At 38.7% G+C, this 20,861-nt stretch overlaps 1 protein-coding gene across 4 annotated transcripts in view; it reads left to right on the top strand.

Annotated features, from left to right (window-relative positions):
• Nucleotides 1–20,494, top strand: part of cunh10orf67 (chromosome unknown C10orf67 homolog) — a 78,182-nt gene extending 57,688 nt beyond the window's left edge. For 2 of the 4 annotated variants that reach the window (XM_007889726.2, XM_007889723.2), the window contains 8 exons: nucleotides 481–615; nucleotides 2,181–2,269; nucleotides 4,701–4,766; nucleotides 4,928–5,015; nucleotides 6,488–6,556; nucleotides 6,639–6,738; nucleotides 16,873–16,896; nucleotides 20,347–20,494. In XM_007889726.2, the coding sequence (XP_007887917.1) occupies nucleotides 481–615; nucleotides 2,181–2,269; nucleotides 4,701–4,766; nucleotides 4,928–5,015; nucleotides 6,488–6,556; nucleotides 6,639–6,738; nucleotides 16,873–16,896; nucleotides 20,347–20,435 (660 nt within the window). In that variant the 3' untranslated portion in view covers nucleotides 20,436–20,494. The remainder of the gene's footprint in view (nucleotides 1–480; nucleotides 616–2,180; nucleotides 2,270–4,700; nucleotides 4,767–4,927; nucleotides 5,016–6,487; nucleotides 6,557–6,638; nucleotides 6,739–16,872; nucleotides 16,897–20,346) is intronic. The other 2 variants (XM_007889724.2, XM_007889725.2) reach the window with 2 other exon arrangements.
• Nucleotides 20,495–20,861: the final 367 nt, after the last annotated feature.

The following is a 20,861-nucleotide window of genomic DNA, read 5'->3' as shown; positions in this document are numbered from 1 at the left end:
ATCCATAATACTGTAACTCAAAGCATTGTTGATGGTTGACTAGCCTTTCGACTTATCAGTAAGGTTTGAAAATGTAGCTACAGAAACTTAGGAACAGAAGTAGGCCATTCAGCCCTTCAAGCCTGTTCCGCCATTCAAAGCTGATCTATATCTCAACTCCAAATACCCACCTTTGCCCTTATCCCTTGATACCATTACCTAACAAAAATCTATCCACCTCAGTCTTGAAAATTTGAGTGGATCCAGCATCCACAGCCATTTGGGGGAGAGACTTACAGATTTAATTGACCTCAAACAGAAATCCAACATATGTCTACAACCCTGGAAGCCAAATCCCAAATATTTTAGGTTAGGCTGAATACATAGTGTGAAACTTACAATGTTTTGTGCTGGTAATCTGTGATTAACAATTGTTTTACATTGTTTTGACAACTTCTTAATTTCCGCTTGAGAAACTTAGTTTTGCTTCCTTTAATGCAGATGGAAGCACGGGATAAAGCTGCTAAAGATATAGAACTGACTTTGAAGGCAAAGGAAGCACTGATAGCTAAACAAAAATCATACATAATTGAAACTAAGGAATCTAAGGATACTAAGGAAACTAAGGAAGTTAAGGTAATGTGTAAAAAAAATTCTATTAAAATGTATGCAGTATGAGAGAATTTGCAACCATTCTTTTTCATCTGATGGTTAATATTCAAGGTCTCGCTAACTCTATGACTTCAAACAGAAATCCAGCACATCCTCATTTGCTAACAACAACAACAACAAAATTACATTTGTATAGCACCTTTCACGTCGGGCAGACGTCCCAAGGCGCTGGGCAGGCAGAGTTACGGAACCGAACTGGGGGTTAGGGTGGGGAAGGGTGGAGGTCAGGGGGTGAAGCATGGAGATTGAAAGCACAGTCGCAGAGGAAGGTCTTGAGATGGGTCTTGAAGGTGGCAAGGGAGGGGGCGAGACAGAGGAACTGCAGGATGAAGTTCCAGAGGGTGGGGACAGAGTGATGGAAGGCCTGCCCGCTATTAGAGGGGTGAGCAAGGCGGGGTACGTGAAGCAGGCCGGAGCCCTCTGAGTGTAGGGAGCAAACAGGATGGTAGGGGAGGTCGGAGAGGTAGGGGGGTGCAAGACTGTGGAGGGCTTTGAAGGTGAGGACCAGGATCTTGAACTGTATCCTCTGTGTGATGGAAAGCCAGTGGAGTTGGGCAAGGAAGGGGGTGATAGGGTCGCGGCACCTAGTGCAGGAAAGGACACAGGCTGCAGAGTTCTGGATGATCTGCAGCCTGCAGAGGGAGGAGTTGGGGAGGCCAACAAGCAATGAGTTTGCATAGTCGAGCCTCAGTATAATGAAGGTACGTATGTATGAGGGTTTCGACAGCCTGCAGTGTGAGACAGTGCTGGAGCCGGGCGACATTGCGGAGGTGGGGCAAGGCAGAGCGGGTCATGGCACAGATGTGGGGTAGAAAGGATAGTTGAGGGTCAAACAAGACGCCAAGGTTCTTAGTGAGGTGGAGTGTGCAACCATGGATGGGATGCTGTCAGCGCCTGAGGCATGGAGGCGCTGACGGGAGCCAATCAGGAGAGCCTCAGTCTTGCTGATGTCCAACTGAAGAAAGTTACCTCTCATCCAGGACTTGATGTCTGACAGATATTCTGTCAGGACAGCAATGGTCCTGGAGTCAAGGGTGGAGGCAGAGAGGTACAGTTGTGTGTCATCCGCATACATGTGCAAGTTGATCTTATGTCTGCGGGTAATGTCACTAAGAGGGAGCATATAGATATTGAAGAGGAGGAGACCAAGGACAGAGTCCTGGGAACGCCGCACAAGACAGTCCGGGGGCTAGAGGAGAAGCCGGTTGAGGAGATGAAGTGCAGGTGGTGTGAGAGGTACGATCTGAACCACTCAAGAACAGCGCCATGGAGGTTGAGGTGAGAGGAGAGGCTGCATCCAAAGCAATGTGGTTGACTCTTTTATCCCAAACTCTTCATTATCCCTCTTACCTCTCATTAAAAGTTAAATCCTCCAAATCTAACTGGGAGCATTTTCCCTTTGTCCTACAATGTCCAAACTTTGAAAACCATGCTTGGGATCACCTAATTTCTTATATTTTTCAATCTCTGTCAGATTAGCTTTATCAATAAAAAACAATCAAAACAGATATTTGTTTTTTTCTTGACAGAAGGAAACCCACCTTGATACAAGCCAAGCTCTTCTTGAATTAAAGTTGTTGAAGAAGTTAGACAAACAACAAAAAGAACTTATACTGGGGTGAGTATCACAGAGCAGCCTCTAACATGCTGCATTGCCAAATGTTAGAAATGTGAACACCCCAATTTTTCCACACAGTGAGTTTAGAGACTCACCCTTATGGCAGTGAAGAAGTATCGCGCAGAAATGTTTCCTCAAAAGCAGAGGGAGAGCCATTCCACGCCCCTCAATCATACCTCTTTAATAAGTTTTAAGTTTCCAGATTCATGCGCATTGGGTAGCATCCTGGCTCATTTGGTAGCATTTTTGCTTCTGTATTACCTTCCTATAAAGTAAGGGATGATCTTATAGATACAGTATTCTCTAGTTTAAAATAGAATTATGTAATTTGAAGATAAATAGAGAAGAGGAGAGGTGGAGGAATAGAAGCAGAGAAATCCAGTGGTTGGGGGTGTAATGACTTTGGCAGAACATGCGTTCAAGCCTCACATCAGAACTCCGAATTTAAATAGTCTAAGATGACACTTCAATGCAATGCTGATGGGGTGTTGCATTGTTGGAGGTGACATTATTCAGATGAGACGTTAATCCAACGCCTTGTCTGCCTGTTTAGGTGGACGTTTACCATCGTGGACGTTCACCATTGTGAACAAATGTAATGTCATTAAAGAGCCAAGAGCGCTACTGACTCATAATATTAAAAAAAACTTGGTATTGTTTAATTATGAATGTGAAAACCACTTCTCAGCAAAGAATAAAGTGTAATACAATTGTAAAACCAAAAATGAACGCAGGGCAAAACAAGAGCCATATAGCACCTTAGACATGTTTAGTTGACCTGTACTTATGATTGTCACTTATTCCACAAGGGCGACATTATATTGTCGAAAGTTTGAATAATGAAGTGAGTGTGAAACTGTTGTTTAAACAGTTTTCCTTTATGTACAAGCATTGTTCAAAACACAGTAATCAACTCGTAAAGCAGTGAAATCACAAGGAAAAGTCCGTGTGAGTCATATTCTTCACAGGGAGTTAAACTGAAGAACGTCTCACCACTTCTCCCGGTTAACCTTTCCACCAACTGGAAACTCGTGCAAAGAAATAATTCCTGCTATCTGTTATAAAGTTCCTTTCACAAACCTGAAACTTGTCCAGCTGTCTCTGCGAATCTGGAAATATGTTTCTGCATTTACTTTTTTAATCCCATTTAACATCTTATTTATCATTGACATTCATGCATGATTTTCATTGTAGTCTTGGGGCCACCTGTAAAAGAAGATTTTCTGGTGGCCTGTGGAGGAGCTGAGGGCCTCCTCAGGTTCACCTTGAAAATTACTCTCAAGGTTCCTCCATAAGCAGCAATGTACTATTTACACCAATTATTGAAGTTCACAGCCCATTAATTAGAGCACACGTGTCTTACAACCCATTCATCATAATGTCTCTAACTCATTTCAATATCAAAGTTGAGGCTAATCTGTTGCCCTCTCAATTTAGCTACATATATGGTTCACCCATATATTTGTTAAAATTATAGAATGTAATAGATGGCAGCTAGCTTCTTACGCACTTTTACCTTCCTATAAAGGAAGGGATGATCTTATAGATACAGTATTCTTTGGTTTAAAATAGAATTATGTGATTTGAAGATAAATAGAGAAGGGGAGAGGTGGAGGGGTAGAAGCAGAGAAATCCAGTGGTTGGGGGTGTAATGACTTTGGCAGTACAGTAGTGAATTTTGCAGCACAGGCACAATGGGCAGGGTGACCTCCCTTTTTACCATAAATTCCATGGTTTTATGGAATGAAGTTTAGCTCCCAACGGTGGTGCAGAGCGCGTGGGGGACACGTAGAGGGCCTACATTAGCTGAGCAGAGGGGGCAGGTAGAGATATCATAGAGATGGGGAGGTGCTACAGTGATTTATGTGTGATGCCTTTTGAAGTTGATCCATTTGAAGGCAGGGAGTTACTGGAGCCTGGCAAGGATTGGGATTTCAATCCACTTTGAATTTCAAGCTTTTATTTGAAAAAGCTTGACAAACAATTAGAAGGGTAAAACTTGTAATTTTATAGTAACTTTTTACATTAAAATTTCTCAAAACAGTTTACAGAAATTACTGTTGCACGCAGTTCACAGCAAGGTCACACAAGTAACTACACATAAGTGACCAATTTATCTGCAGGATTATTTTCCATAGCCCAAGAAGAAGATGCCTTCTTTTTTCAACTAATATCATGGGATTTTTTAAGATTCACCTAGTAGACAAGAACTTGGTTTAACCGCTTATCTAAAGAATGGCACTCCTTTGGAACAGCCAGTTAAAACCACCACTCCTTTGGTTAACTCCCTCAGTACTGTACGATGTATAGATAACTGCACCTAGACGATTATAAGATCAAATCCCGAAAGCTAATACTAGTTAGTCAGTAGCTAATTGGTACAGGTTGAAACAGTTTTGTTTTTCACTCATGAAATATACTTGTTTTTCAGACTTAATAAAGAGCTTCAGCGAACAAATCAAGCGTGGGAAAAAAAGTTTAATATACTAAGGAGAAGGTACACATTTGTAAAGTTTATGAACAAAATAATAACTTCACCAGATTTGTTATTAAAAAAATGTGTGATGCTTCTTTACTTAATCCCATTGCAGAAATAATTAAATGTTTTGTGTGTTGTAATGCAACAGTTTAAAAATAAACAAATCTATAAATTTTCAGCCTCTTTGCTGTAAAGGATGAGATGTTCATGAGATGTTCTATGCAGCGCCAAACGGCATCTATCCGCAATTCCAACATGAATTATGCAGTAAGTACCTGTTAATGACTCCTTTAAGCACAAAAATACTGAAGTACAAGGGTCAAAAACGTTTATTCTATTAAGCACTAGGGAATGAAGCAGTAACTCCAAAGCAGATGCCCTACTGCACATGTTTGATATTTACATTTCCTGCACTAGTGAAGCTTATGTTGTTTTAGTCAGCTGAGTGTCACAACTGAAAATCGTCATCATGCTTAAGAGTATACAAACCGGCCTGAGAGTTCCACATATATAGAATGGAATGTGCACTCTCTCCCTGGAGGGTGCATCTTGCTTATGTAACTTCATAGAGGATTTGGTGCAGGTTGGCAAGGTCAAAGCTTGCCAGTTAAAACCACCACAAGCTTTCCATCCAAATCACTCTGGCAAGCTTCCCGCTGCTTGTCCAGCTGGGACCATCCTACTATTAGGATTTTGACTTGCAGGGTTGACAGGAGCCAAATGGGCAAAAACCCTGTGACCAGCTTACCTCTCCAAGTCCACACAATGAGCCAGGCTGGCTGGGCTGTTATCTACAATGCTCTGCAATATTGCAGGCCTACCTTGCTCAGTAACCAGACTGCCAGAATGTCAATTCTGAAAATCTTTTGGTAAGCATGTCACCTTGGAGAGGATCAGCCACCACCCCCCCCCCAGGATGATACCCACTATATTTATGATTTCTGAGTGAGATCAGACAATACAATTTACGTTTATATAACACCTTTCACACTTTGGGAAAGCATCTCAAATTGCTATCCTTTTTGGATAGGCACCCGAGCTGGAAGTGGGAGCAAAAGGGATAGGGAGGGGATTAAACATGTAATACCAAATATGAGTAACGTTTGCTGTTATCTCATACCCACTAGAAGCTGGATAGGAACTGCGTAAAATGTGATTATTTTACTGAAGACCCTCACCGACATCTATGAAATTAAACATTTGTCAGATGGTTTTGGTGTAGAATCAAATCCGCGTTTCACAGATGAAAGAGTAGTGTTGTAATCCATTCTTCCATCCAGTCCTTCATATTTAAAGAATGTGATTGTGGGTTATTTAGCAGCTGGTTACAGCACAGCATTTTTAAGTTAAACAGGGCGAAAGCCTAAAGGGAAAATACTGCAATATAATGACCAAATGATAGCAAGTTTGTACATTGAAGCATTATAAATAATCTTTCACAGCAGTAGTGGATGAAGGTTTAATTTTCCTATGCTGCTAATAGCAATATTAGCCATGCTGCTGTGGCCAAGAAACCATAGATGAAATGTATTCCCCATGCTGCCATCACTTGCCCCTTTACAGCTGCTCAGAATGACATTGTCAGACCCCTGGGAATATGTCATCTGATGGCCTCTTCGCTACATGGCTGAGGTAGACTGGGCACTTGGAAAATATAAAACAATTGTCATTAAAATAAACATTTTTTGATTTATTAATACTGCCTTCACATGTCAGACAATTTCATCTTTTCTGTATAGCCCGAAGATCCTGTAGGAATTGTTTCTCAAGCAAACCAATCACTGGTTGGTTCTCCCTATATGCCACTGGTAGGTAGACATTTTCCTTCAGAAAATTAAAAATTCATACAGCTTTTGCCAGAAATGAAACTGATTATATTACTGTTATCAGCCTCAAATAGGGTCCAGTCCTTCACAGCTTGCATTGCGAACAAATGTAGATAAAACGTCATCAGGAAGTGCTTTGGGGATCTTTAATTTGACTGCAGAAGGTGAGATACTGTAGTTACTAGTATTATAAGAAAACTAATCAAAGCAAATGTTAGTACCAAATCTATTCATATTCTTTTTAAAACAGCTACTTACATGCAAATGCTTTGCGCATAAATTATCACTAAATCTCTAGCATTACATCAACAACTATCACTTTCTCTGGAATTTCCTGTCAGTGATTTTGTGATGTGTTTTCATGATTTGCTGGCTCCAATATAACAATAGGTGAAGCAGACACAATGTAGTTAAAAGTTAATTTACTAACTGGTATGAGTTCAATCCTCCTTGCTCACTCCCCCCACCTGTAGCAGAGAGACTAGTGTTAATACCATGATTTGTATGTGCATAGCTATGGCAGGCAAGCCAAATGGACTCAGTGCTGTACTTTTGTCCAAAATCAAGGGCATCTATGAATGTACAGATACAAGTGACTGAGTATGCACATGATATTTGGACAAAGGACAAGCTGAATATGAATAAAGTCTATCTGATAAATGTTTCTTAACAGCAACAGTGAAATCTTACATAGAAATCTTACTTCAGAAATCCACCGCTGGACACAGGAGGCATTCAGATGCATGTGGAGTCCTGTAGCTCAGTGGTTAGAGCACTCACCTTGCAAGCGAGCGACCTGGGTTCAATTCCCGGCAGGGCAAATTGTTGGGCAAGTTTCCTTACTCCACACGCCTCTGTTTATCTAGCAGTAAGTAGGAACCCGGTTGTTAGTCGATTGGCGGATCGCTTTTCCAGGGGTAATAATTCCTTAAAAAAAATAATAAAATGGGTCATTTCAACCCATGATTGTTTGTGGGAGACTGCTGTGCACAATTGGCTGCTACGTTTTACCCACAAAATGAACAATCAATTCACTTTACAGTATATTCTGTGATGTGTTTTGGGATGTCTCGATGACATGATAAGGCGCTATATCAAATGCAAGGAATATTATTATTATAAAACTGTCAATTCATGTATATTCAACCATGATGCTGTGGTGATTTAATGTATACAAATTCTATATTCATTGCTTTAATAATCAATATAATATTCAATTGCTAAAAAATAGTCAATGCTGTATGTAGTAACACAGGTGATGGATAGTACAAACTGCAAACAAAATTTTTTAAATGCAACTTTTTGTCTTCATATCTTCCTCAGAAAGCACCTCAGAGTAAAGAAAAGTTAGCCCACTTTTCTAAGGTTACCAATCACAAATTTGAACATTATATCTCATAAGCATATAGAGTAAGCATATATTTAAAACTGCAAAGAAGTCTTCACTTTTAAACTTTTTTTTCAAAATCATCATGTCCTACATTATAAGTCTTGCATTTTGAAAGAATCAATTTAATAAAATCTTTATGCAAGCAGCGCTAGGGTACAAGTCCCACTTCTTAATCTTTATGACTGTGTAATTTATTCGCAATGTAACTTGGCGTGAAGCAGCAATCACCTGTTTTCAGATTAGTTATAGACTTACTCACAAAAGTAGCAGCCTTTTGGTACTTAGTTATTTACATGCATATTCAGATGGCATTGCATTGATTTAAGCAAGGCAATGCCATCTGAATATGCTTCTCTGTTTTATTAAAGTTTATTTATAGTGATCTGGGAAAAGTTTGTTACTACAGGTGTAAAGGTAATGGGATCTTGCTTTTTGTAGAATATAAGAGAAATTGATAAAGACACTTTATTATGCATGTAGTAAGAATGGAACTGTTTACAATATTCATACTAGACCTATTATAAGATCCAAATTGGTCCAAAATTGGTCCACTAGTACTAAAGTATCTTTATAATTAAAGAGCATCCCCATCCCAAAGTGTTTATGCTTCAATGCTGCTTATTAAACATTGGGATTTAACTGTTTTAGAAAAAGCAGTTTAGCGATGTAGTGTTCATTGACTGCATTATTCAGAAAATCCTGAACCAGCTAATTCTACATTTGCTTTCAAAGCATTTTAGTAATTTCTGAAGTAAATGTTTTAGAGCTTTTCAAACCAGGTTATTAGATCTAACAAAATGTAATTAGTAATTACTGTAGTTGGTAGGAATTCAACACAATCCATCAATTGACAGGTGGTGATGATCTTGTAAGGTGTTCGTATTTCTTCCTACAGTTATGATGTATCCACAATACAGGGTTTTTGTTTTTAGTAAATTTAGGCTGTCTGATTTTTTTCTAATTTTCTCCATATTTGACTGTCACACATGTACACAACTACAAGCCACAGGTTATAAAGGGACCAGAAGCAGGAACATGACTGGTTTTACCCTCCTTAACCATGGGGAGGTTAGAGCCAATTTAGCTTCCCCATGCAGCTCAAATCATATTTGAATCAGCAAACTCCTAGTCTGTCAGATGCAGCTCTATCCAATACACTATAGAGGCTGCCCCTACACAATACAAGGTTCATTCTTTTTGTAAGTATATTGGTATCTCTCAGTACCAAGGGCAAAAATAAGTTCAACACACATTGAACATGTTTTAAATCTTCAGAAACTATTGAAATCAATGGATGGAGTCCATGATAAACAGATGACCTGTTGTCCATGGAGAAAATACCATGTATGTAAAACTCCACATTGAGGTTTTATCTCCCCATTGTTTTTTTCATACTTTAAGGCCCTCTCTTCTGTACACCTTCCACTAGCCAGAGAATCCACTAAAAACCTACAGCCAATTCCACCTGGCTGAGAGATTCATGACGTTTTGTACAGACAACTTTTCTTTGTTTTTTTCCTGCCATCCTGTGAGTATGTAGCTGGCTCAGATGGTCGACTCAGCCCCTTGGAAGATTATCAAGCCAGAATGGGAACTTATTGAATAAGAAATCACTACCAAAAACTTTGCATTCTATTGCTCTATGTTACACACTGTTGTGTACGTAAACACAATGTCACTAAATTGCTATGCCTCATGCTTTTGGCCTCATGCCAAAAGTAATTTTTTCCAATAATTTGGAAAGAAACCAACTATACCATTATGTCTTTGACATTCTTACAAATATAAGTAAAATATGAGAAATATCTTATCAGATAAAGTTATTGTATTCTTCATTTTTTGTATTAAACTCCATCTGTATCAGCAATGTATTCCCCCTGGTCAGAAATGCAGAGGACAGTTCTTTCTTCCACACCCAACAATGTGATTGAACCCCAACCTAGAAAGAATACTACTCCAACAATGAAGTTTCTATTTACCAGTTGAGTCTTCCTGAATGGTCACCATTACCAATTAATGCCAAACACTAAGCAGCTTTATACAATTAACTTATATATGTCATGTGTTAGCCTGACATGTATAAAACTGAGTTGGTAGCACCTCGTCTCTGAGTTAGTAAGTTGTGGGTTCGAGCCCAATGTCGGGATTTGGAACACTTCAAGTCAGAGCTGACACTCAGTTGCAGTGCTGGGTGTGTGCTGCATTTTTGGAGGTGTCATCCCTCAGATGCAAAGTTAAACCAAGGTTCAATCTGCCTCTGTTCATGTGGGCATTAAAGATTTCATGGGACTATTTTAAAAAGTTTTCTCCCAGTGTCCTGGGCAACAAATCCCCCAAAAATCATTGGTTACTGTGCTAATTTGCTGCAACCTTTGCCCATAAAACACAAGGTCATTACACTTTGTAGTATTTCCAGCACCTTGGGATGTCCTACTGACATGAAAGATGCTATATCAATGCAATTTGTTGTTATTGGTGCTGTTATACCCTGTGAAGCGCTTTGAGACAACCTCCCAACATGAAAAGCACTATATGAAATCTAAAAGGTTATTATCATTTGTCCGCAACAAAGCAAGGTGTCAGCCAGTTGATATCACTCTCGCATCTTAATCACCATGTTAAGAGTTTGAACCTCTAGAACCTCCTGCTGGGGAAGTGCTGCATTGTCAGAGGTAGCTTTCTTCTGATGAGACATTAAAACAGGTCGCATCTGCCTGTTCAGTGAATGTTAAAGATCCCACAGCAGTATTCAAGAAGAGAAGGGAGTTTCTCCTCCTTATGCCTTGGCCAACAATCCCCAGATAAAATTGGTCAGTCACTGTACATTACATGGTAAAAATCCTGTGAAGTGCTTTGAGACATCTCAACAACATAACAACGAAATTACACTTGTAAAGTACCTTTCACGTCGGGAGGACATCCCAAAGCGCTGAACAGTCAGGGATCAGGACCCAGGTATAGGGCAAGGTTGAGATGAAGAAGGGCAGAGGGGGTAGGAGGGCGGTTGAAGGCAGAGTCAAAAAGGAGGGTCTTGAGTCGTGCCTTGAAGGAGGCAAGAGAAGGAGCAAGGTGAAGAGATTGTGGGATGGAGTTCCAAAGAGTGGGGGCAGAGAGGCTGAAAGCCTGGCTGCCAATAGTTGGGCAGGTCGGGGAGAGATGTGGAATAGCCCAGAGTCTGCTGAGCAGAATAGGTTGATAGCAGGTCAGCAGGTCAGAGATGTGGGAGGGGGCAAGGCCGTGGAGGACCTTAAAAGTGAAGACGAAGATTTTGAATTCTATCCTCTGAGGAATAGCGAGCCAGTGGAGCCGGGCGGGGGTGGGGGTGATGGGGTCACAGAGCCTGGTGCGGTAAACGACATGAGCTGCAGAGTTCTGGATGATCTGCGGCTTGTGGAGGGAAGTGTTGGGGAGGCAAACGAGGGAGTTTCCGTAATTGAGCCTTGAGATGACGAATGCTTGTATGAGGGTTTCGGCGGCCTGAGGGGTGAGGCAGTGGCAGAGTCGGGCAATGTTGCGGGGTTGGGGAAGGCAGAACGGGTCATGGCATGGATATGGGGGAGATAGGACAGTTGATGGATAACAAGGCACCCAGGTTCCTGACTGGCTTGGTGAGGTGGAGTGTGCAACTGTGGATGCTGATGCTGCCAGTGCCTGAGGTGCTGGGGCGCTGGCACGAGCCAATCGGGGGACCTCAGTATTGCTGACATTCAGCTGTAGAAAGTTGGCTCTCATCGAGGACTTGATGTCAGACAGACAGTCTGTCTGTCTGACATCAAAGAGCTATACCAAATGCAAGGAATTTGTACACTCTGAAACCCAATTCAAGCTACCTGAATGTTGCGATGTAAAACCATCACATCCAACAGAGTAGAGGTTTCAATATATTCTGTGTGGTATTGGTTTTCAAACCAGGTCCCAGAGTAAAACCCAGTCTGCAAGCACTATGCATCCAGATTGCTGTCATACATTGTAATGGTTAAAAACAATAGTTTTGAACATACTTTACAAAAAATATTCTTCATTTTAAATATTATTGAAATGAAGTACAGTAATTAAGGAAATTCCATTGGTTGGTGGTTATCAAGGCAGTTTGCCCTTATTTCCACATAAACACCAGCCTGAAAAATCAGCAATTGCAAATAATTGCTCAAGGTTACACTTCAAGTAGTATTCGATGATCATTTTGCTTTGCCACTCTCCACAAGGGATTAGATTAAAACCCTTAATTTTTTGAATAAAGTGGAATTTGGTATACTGTTCAAATTGGACAGATTATCTGCCAAGATAACTGTAAACCTTCTACATTGGAAAGCCCCTTTCACCCACTGTAACAAAGAGGTAAAACATGAAGAAGCTGCAGCATGTTGTTTATATGATCAATAATCAAACTAAGTAACATAGACATAAATGACTCCCCCTGGCCCAACCCATCGATTCAGGGGTCTAATTTGTAAGATTCTCAAGATTTGACAATAGTATATCCTACAAGGCATGTGCTTCTGGAACTCAACTGAGACTGCGATCTGAGTGTGAAACTAGATTGCAGCCAAAGGAGGTTCAGAGCATCTGGGGGCACTTGTAACTATGCAGAGTTCCAGCAGGATTGCCTGGGTCACATCTGGATACCTTGTAGTATTACTTTAAAATAATTTTCAATCATTGGGGCAATATCTCCCAGAACAAAGATTATTTTACCTTGTTTGCAATAATTTACAAGAAACCATAATGGACCCTCTGATCAGAAGCAACACCATTTTAAGGTTGTCATATGTTGTGCAGTACCTAACCTCAGCATTTATGATTCAATGTACTTCCAGAGTGGAGTCCTTACAATTGGTGTGGCACTCTTGTGATTACTGATAAGAGTTGCTATTACTAAATCCAAGTAGAGAATATTCTATTTTCAAACCCATTATTGCCAACTAAATTAGAAAATCAAGGTAGGTCAAGTAAAATCAATGATGACAGTTAATCTCTTCTGATGATGAAGATAAAATTGCAATTAAGTCCATTGATTATTATTAGCTAAACTATCCTCAATCCTTCAAATATTATAGTACCACTAGATAACACTCATCTCCTTATTGAGAGTACCTTCAAAATATTTCTGGCATGTGCCACAATTGCAAATGTAGGCATTCTGAACGTATACTCTTTTTTAGAAATTAGCTGAGTGTGTCAAGAACGGGTGCCATGGGAATCAGCAAGTGCGCTCTAGTTGAGGGCATGTATTTCAAGCACTTCTGTGCTCAGTGATATTGTCATCATAGAGCCTTCAGGAACCCTTCAGTGATGTATAATGTACACTGAGTTAATTATGAACTGGAGGTATTATGTGGTGTAAAATTCTGGAGTTTGTTACCAGAAATATTTGGACAATTTAATACACTACAAAAAACAATTTTCACCCAATCTGAAGCAGAATTGTAAAATCCTTTAATTTAGTTTGGAAGCCTATTGGCTTCCAAACTAAATTTAAGGATTTCTATAACTCTGCACAATCTTAAATTTTCCACAATTCTACTAGAATTTCTGCCTCAAGGGCCCAGTTTGCTATAGACGTACAAGCTGAATTCAGTTAAATATCCTAGAAGTCTGGCACAAAAAATATAAAACAGTGTGGTGCTACGTAAATGTTTGGGAGCAGTCAAGAAATAACTCAGCATGTGATCCAGATTCAATCTGTAAACCACAGTATCTAGTAGTAGCAGACTGGTGTCACACAGTTGTGTGAAACTCTGGATGACCTAGAAAGACTGTTTTGACCACCTACTAAGTGATACATCATGTGGGTAAAGAGACCAGATGTCATTTAGCACTCCAGGTTGCTGCCGAATAGGGCTGATGTCAGTGCCCTAGACAGTAAGTTGAAGGTTCACAGGAAACTATATAGGAATACCTTGCGTTATAAAAAACTTGCATTTGCAAGAAAATAGCATTACATTTCTCAGAGCTTTACCTTTAGACAAGCATCAGATTTATGGAAACCTATCTTCATGAGCCAAAATTTTCAATTCATTCACTGTGATGTTAAATAAAACAGTACAAGGTACTAAAGATCAAGGATCAATATACTGTATTACTTTAATATTAACCTAACCCACTGAAATCAATACAAAAAACATTGAATGAACATAAACATTTGTAAACCTTGACCAAGTCTGACCAATCTGTTATCAGTTTTTCTCTCGATTTCCCTTTTCCTATTCTATTTCCTCCCTATTCTCCTCAAGTTCATGATTTTAACTTTTTTTTCCATTTCTAATGTATTCTACCTAATTCCGAACTCACTTAACCTTTTGTAACTATGTGAGCCTTTCTGCTTCTTGCTTCCTTCCAGCTGCCTTTCTCTATTTTGTAAAATGCACTTTTGAAACCAATCAAAAGTAAAAGGTTGTCACGGCTGCACCAATCTGTGGCACATCCATGTCCAGAGGAGAAAGTGGGGATTGTGACTAAGCATATTCATTGACAGTTCCCAATTTCCTAGAGAATTCTTGTAACACTCCACACATTATGATATTACCCTGATGCTGACCAACAACCAGCATTTACAAGATCAGGAACTAAGTCCTTCTCTTAGAACCTTCACTTCATAGATATTATTGCAGATAATTACATCCACATAGGTTTTCTCCAGATCAACGTGATTTCATTGCAACAAGATTGTTAAGAAGCAATGCACATATATCAGCCTGATAATCACTGAAACATGTTTTGCTGTTTAGAAGGAACTCCTATATAAACTATTGGTCAATTCACTAAAATGGTCCAACATTTTCAGGCTAAAATGTAATAAATACTGACTGAATTAATATCTGAATGTCTTAGGAAATCAGCAGCCAAAGCAAAAAACTGTAGGCGCATCTCAGATGGTAACTGAACCAGTCATTTGGGTGATTCCATGTCCAAAGAATGCAACATGAATATCCATACAGTTTAAGAGGTGGAATTTTTTTCTTAAAAAATCCATCTTCCTAATCTATTTTAAAAAGACAAATTTTAGACAACACAACACAGCAAGTTGCAAACATTCTTACATTTATGTTACCAGCATTATGAGTATTAACTGCTTGCATGACTCTACCAACAGGAATTTTCTGTAGGAATGATTGATGTTCTTAATTTTATGGTTGCACAGAAATATTTCCAGAATTATTCAAATATTGGAACTCAAAGTTAGCTGCATGAGCTAGCATAAATACGAGCAGAATAGTGTTAATTATGCAGTTCTGTGTGGCGTCAAGCTTGTGCTGTCTGCTGTACACGCCCAAACTGGATTATGTATTTTAGGTAATTGCAGCAACATCTGAGCCCTGTCCAGCGCTGCAGTTTTCAAGCTGCATATGACATTTAAGGTTGTAAATACACTTAAAGTTGTGGGATGTTATTAGGAGCGTGTGTGAATAAAAACACTGGGAGTGCTTGTAAAACAGTTTCAGGCCTATTGTAAGGGAGGAATAATGGATTTCTCAGAAGCCGTTTTGATTTTATGCATGTGCAGTGCCATTGTGAAGTTGTGGCATTGTGCAGCTTTCAGTGACATCATTTATCACTTCAGCACCTCACCCTACCCTCCCCCCAAAACATCACACACAAAACACTTCTATCAGGACATGCTTATGTTCCTTGCAAACTTCTGTAGAGTCAAGGATAAATTACAATAGAGTTTAGTCACTTACTCTGACACTCAAAAGATTGGCAGATTTATGCAAGTATTGCTCCTGCCTTTACTTTTCAGAGAACTGGATAACTAAGAGTTCTGTCGTTTTCGTCAAATAGTCTTCATAGCCCGTATGGCTTAAACCATGGGAATTTTCAGAACAGTTCATCAGTGACAGTACTTTATTCAATGATTAGAGATAATATTGTCACTACAATGTCACAGCGATACTGGTGCCTTGTAAGAAAATTGACTTTAGGAGAGATAAAATTTGCGGTGGCATTTTGTTTCAGCTGATATGGAGCTGAAATAGCTGAAGACCAATTTTGTTTTTCATGTGAATGCAAAGTAATTCAGGTTTCATCACTGCAATTTTACAAATCTTTTCATTATTTTGCAAAATAAAGCACGCTGTGCAATATGGTGCACAATAAAGACAATATATTGATTCACTCCAATTTATCAGTCACAATTAATCAAACTTAACAATGGAAATTCTGATGTGTTCAAGGAATCTGAAAGCTCTAGGTCATTGCTAGGGCAGCCTTGTTGTCTCTTTTTGGCTTTTAGCTTTTAGAAAAATACTGTTTTCTGAAACCTGAATAAAACGGCACTCTTATACCAAATATTAATATATCATGGTTTATGAATTCTGTGGCATGTATCTTTGGAAATGGTTGAAGTGCATAATTACAACTTTACGTGAAGTTTCTTTGTTTTCAAACAAAGTATATTGTAAGCTTTCCAATTCCAATAATAGCGAAAGGGGTAACCTGCAGCTTGAGCTGGTTACACGCTTTAGTTAAGTGTTCCCACCCACTGCCTTTGGGGCTGTGAAAGGTCTGTGACCTGTTTAGAATTTCCAAGTGAAATGTCATGTTGCCCCTCCCAAATGGGAGTTTCTGCTCTCATTTGATCAACAAAAAACGATTGGGGACGGTAAAATCTGTGTCTCTGTATTGTAATGTGGAAAAGTTCACAAAAATACACCATACTAAGAAGCTAACATTATGTTTGAATTTACCCCTTTGAAAACTAAAATTCTGTGTAAGCATTTAATGTATAGTAAAGGAAAAAAACAAGTATAAATGCGTATTTTCTAAAGTTCTTCTTTTGTGTAATTTTATTTTTATTTATAGCCTAATATTATTGTCTTACAATATATAAAAACGTTCATGCAGTTTGTATGATAGATGTCAATATTATTATCCATTCATGTGAACAACCTTTTCATTTTGTGTTTAGGGCAAAAGCTGCACCTTGAAGGGAGTAAGTAACAAACTACATATCAATTAGTTAATAGTCATTGTATATATTAGGGAACAAAACAGAGAAAGGATTTGCCCTAAAACTGAGCCGCGTAAATCCAGGATTAAAACAAATCCCCAACATATTGTGCAAACCAAGCGAAAATCCTAGATTAATTTACTGTGGGAAGCATAATGAGAACAGTGAGATGCTCTCAATCTGAAAGTGAGGAAGGTAAGAATTCTCAACTGAAAAAAGTCAGTACTCTGTTTCACAATAGTACTTTGTTTGGAGCACAGACACATTATCAAACAAATTTCTATTCAGTGTGTCAAAACATTACTGTTAAATATGACAAAACTCTCAAACGACAGTTCATCTTTATCAGGACATCTAAAAACATAGTGTTAAAACATCAGATGTGTGTTAGGACTTTATAAAGAAATAAGAGTGCACATATTTGGAAATAAAATCATGTCCTGTTTGGTCTATAAATTAACAAAATCTCAAAATTTGCAAATTCCAAAGTCTAATGTGCGACCTGAAAATGACTGGGCTAAATTAGATCTGTATCTGTTCTCTCTGTGAAGTCTATTTAAACTGTATATTGTTTTGTTTACTTCACAAAAGTTTTTAATATAATTAAGACTTGTGACCAGACTTGTGATTTGTAATCAAACTAAGGATAATTCTCTCTTTCTATGTCATCTTAAAATGCTCATTAGAGATCAAATATTATATTAATGATGATCAATCTGATGCATCATAATGCTTTCACAATCTGCTGCATTTAAGCGCTGTGGGACCCTACCCTGCGTGAGGGACGCTATATAAATGCAAGTTGTTGTTGAATGGTGGAAGCAGTGAAAATTATTTTCGGTTGAGCAAACAGTCTTGACTCTGGGACAAAAGGTTATGGTTTTAAGACCCACTCTATGCTGCATAGTATGAAGTGCTTCAGATAAGACAATAAATAAAAGTCCTGTTTGCCTGTTATGGTGATTTAGGTGGATTTTAAAGGTTCCATGGATCTGTTTTGAAGAAGAGCATGGAGCTTTTCTAGTGCACCTGCCTGTTCAAATAGATGTTCCAAATCCTGTGACACTATTTGAAAAGAAAGGGAGTTTCTCCCGATGTCCTGGTCAATAGTGTCCCAAATAAAATTGGTCACTCACTTCATGGCTGTTTGTGGGACATTGCTGTGCACAAATTGGCTGCCGTGTTTGCCTATAGAATACACAGTCACTACACTTCATTGTAGAATGCTGTGACACACTTTTAGACATCTTGACGATGTGCTATATCAAATGCAAGGGATGTTAACAAAATAATTGAAACATTGATAGTGCACTATATCAAATGTATTGTTATTTATACAAAGGGAAATAAACAAGAATATGCTTTTGAATTTGTCATTGACTCCTGCATGGAAATAAAACACTCTTGCTCTTTCATTTGTTTGCAGCGGTCATGAAGTTTTGGACTACCACTGTTAAGTACTGGAATGTGCCAGACATAAAGTAGTGTTCAACAGGGATTAGTATCTTTGGTTACAATATAATCACACAGCATGAACATTTTGTGGAATATTGGAGTGCATTCTTATCTTTTTATGTAAAAGAATTGATGCCAGGTTTCATTTAATAAGTAATTCTGTGCCATAAACACAGTATACATTCTGAATGTGTTGATCCAAAACACTGAATAATTATTTTTCAACAGTGAAATAATACTTAATAAAAAATGCTTACTGTATTCTGTTATAATTGCATGTCAATGTTGTATAAGTTTCCTTATGCTGTCACAAAGAAGTTCAATTACTTCCTGCCTCTACACAATGGACAGCAAATTAAACTAGTAAACTAGCTTGCTCCTTTACTTTTTATTCATAATATGAGCAGAATGGAGAGCATTGGAATACTGAATAATTTCACCATGAGATTTTTATATTCCTCGAGCAAAAATGTTACTGATGGTCTGTGATGGTTCTCAATTATGCCTTTCTCACTTTGTCAACCTTTTTAATATCTAAGTATCTAATATTTAAATATCTGAATCTAATCATTTTAATATCCAATGCTCTATTTTAATACTATGAATCTCCGAGACAGAAGGTTGTGGGTTCAGTCCTCATGTAGGCATTTTGAACTCACATAGTCTTAAGGTAGGGTGACTATATTTTGGGAACCAAATCTGGGGACACATATAGAAAAATTATCTAACCACAATTCCTGATATACTGGAACTTGTTGGATTAATGGCTGTATTTCTCTGATGAATGTATCTGTTTTAGAATGCTATTGTTCTTGCTCAGTTTGTTGCTGAACTCCAGACAGGGCAAATTTGGTGACAGGGACACAATACCTTATGAGGGAACTTTCCCCTGGAAATCTGGGACATATGGTCACCCTATCAAAACACTGCTGAGGGGAATATTGTTGGTGGTGGCACCTCCACTTGTTGGAAGTGCCTTCATTAAACTGAGGTCCCGTCTGCATGTTCAGGTGGAAGTTAAGGATCCCATGGCACTACTCAAAAAGAGAAGGAAGTTTCTTCTGGTGTTCTGGCCAACAATCTCCCAAATCTTTCTATTAACCTTCACTTTGTTCCTGAAAGGAAAGTTTGAAAAAGGCTCTACTTTGATGCTATTTTCATAATCCTGTAGCTCAGTGGTTAGAGCATTCACCTCACAAGCAAGAGACCTGGGTTTGATTCCCAGCAGGGCGAAACGTTGGGCAGGTTTCCTTACTCCACACACCTCTATTTACCTAGCAGTAAGTAGGAACCCAGTTGTTAGTTGTTTGGTGGATTGCTTTTCCAGGCTAATATTTCCTTAAAATGAATTGGTCGCTTCAATCCACGAATGTTTATGGGACACTACTATGCTCAATCGACTGCTGCGTTTCACCCACAAAATATGCCGTCAATTTACTTTACGGTGTATTCTGTGAAGCACTTTGAGACGTCTCGAAGACGTGATAAGGTGCTATATCAAATGCAAGGATTATTATTATTATTATTGTTATAAATCTCATCTTTGTGTCATGATTGTGTGAGGTTTAAACATGTAATGACCATCAATGGCCCCGAGCCAATAAAATAGTGGTTCTGCGAAACTCAAAACAAAATACAGTGCTGACCATTTTCAATAAAAAAATGCAAACATCTAAACTACTTGTATACATCTGCTATATATGGAGATCTATTCCACGAAATGTCAGCATATTTTAACAAACATTTCTTTTGAAAGAGTGTTACTGAATCAAAATAGATGGCAACGGTCGAGTTTCAATCTAAAAGTGAAAAAGTACAATGCTAGAAAAATGATAGTTAAGGCATTATTTTCAGTCACAATTTTGTTTTTAAAGATCGTTAGTCCGCGTCCTGGGGAATACATTGTGCTGTAACTTACTTTAATCCTCATGATCAATTTCTAATGATGGTTTCTGCCTATTTCTTGTATATTCACAGAATTCCAGGTCTCAGGTGACCAGGAGGAAGCACTTGTTAGTGAAATCGCCCCTTTTCCCTCCCCTCCACAACGCCAAGAGGAGGAATAACATTTCAGCAGTCGTTACAGTTAATCCCATTTTACTCATTTGGTTGGCTGATGCTCTTATGTCAATGAATATATATATATGTCTCAAATCAATACTGTACGATTTTGTGCCGCACAAGTAATAATAAATATTGCGCAAAGGTCACCGTGGTGTTCCTCGTGGAGCTACGGGTTCTTTATTCCTCTTGATACCAGAAGTTCCTGCCTGCAGCAGACAGTGTTAGAGATGTACAGAATTGTATTGTCATTTGCGTCTCTTTCTTAAGAAACATAAAATAGTGCAGTAGAAAAGTTAAGAGCATTCAAGGCAAGTAAGTAATAACACTAGACATTGAGAATATTCCTGTATAGTCGATATGATGAGAAACTTGAGTTTTTGGAACAATTCCCAGAAGTATTTTGGTATGTTTGTTTGGCACTGCACATT

Source organism: Callorhinchus milii, unplaced genomic scaffold (genome assembly GCF_018977255.1).
Source record: "Callorhinchus milii isolate IMCB2004 unplaced genomic scaffold, IMCB_Cmil_1.0 Scaffold2, whole genome shotgun sequence".
In the NCBI taxonomy this organism is placed as follows: domain Eukaryota; kingdom Metazoa; phylum Chordata; class Chondrichthyes; order Chimaeriformes; family Callorhinchidae; genus Callorhinchus; species Callorhinchus milii.
The sequence above is the reverse complement of the archived record's forward strand: the minus strand, read 5'-3'. Positions and strand labels throughout refer to the sequence as shown.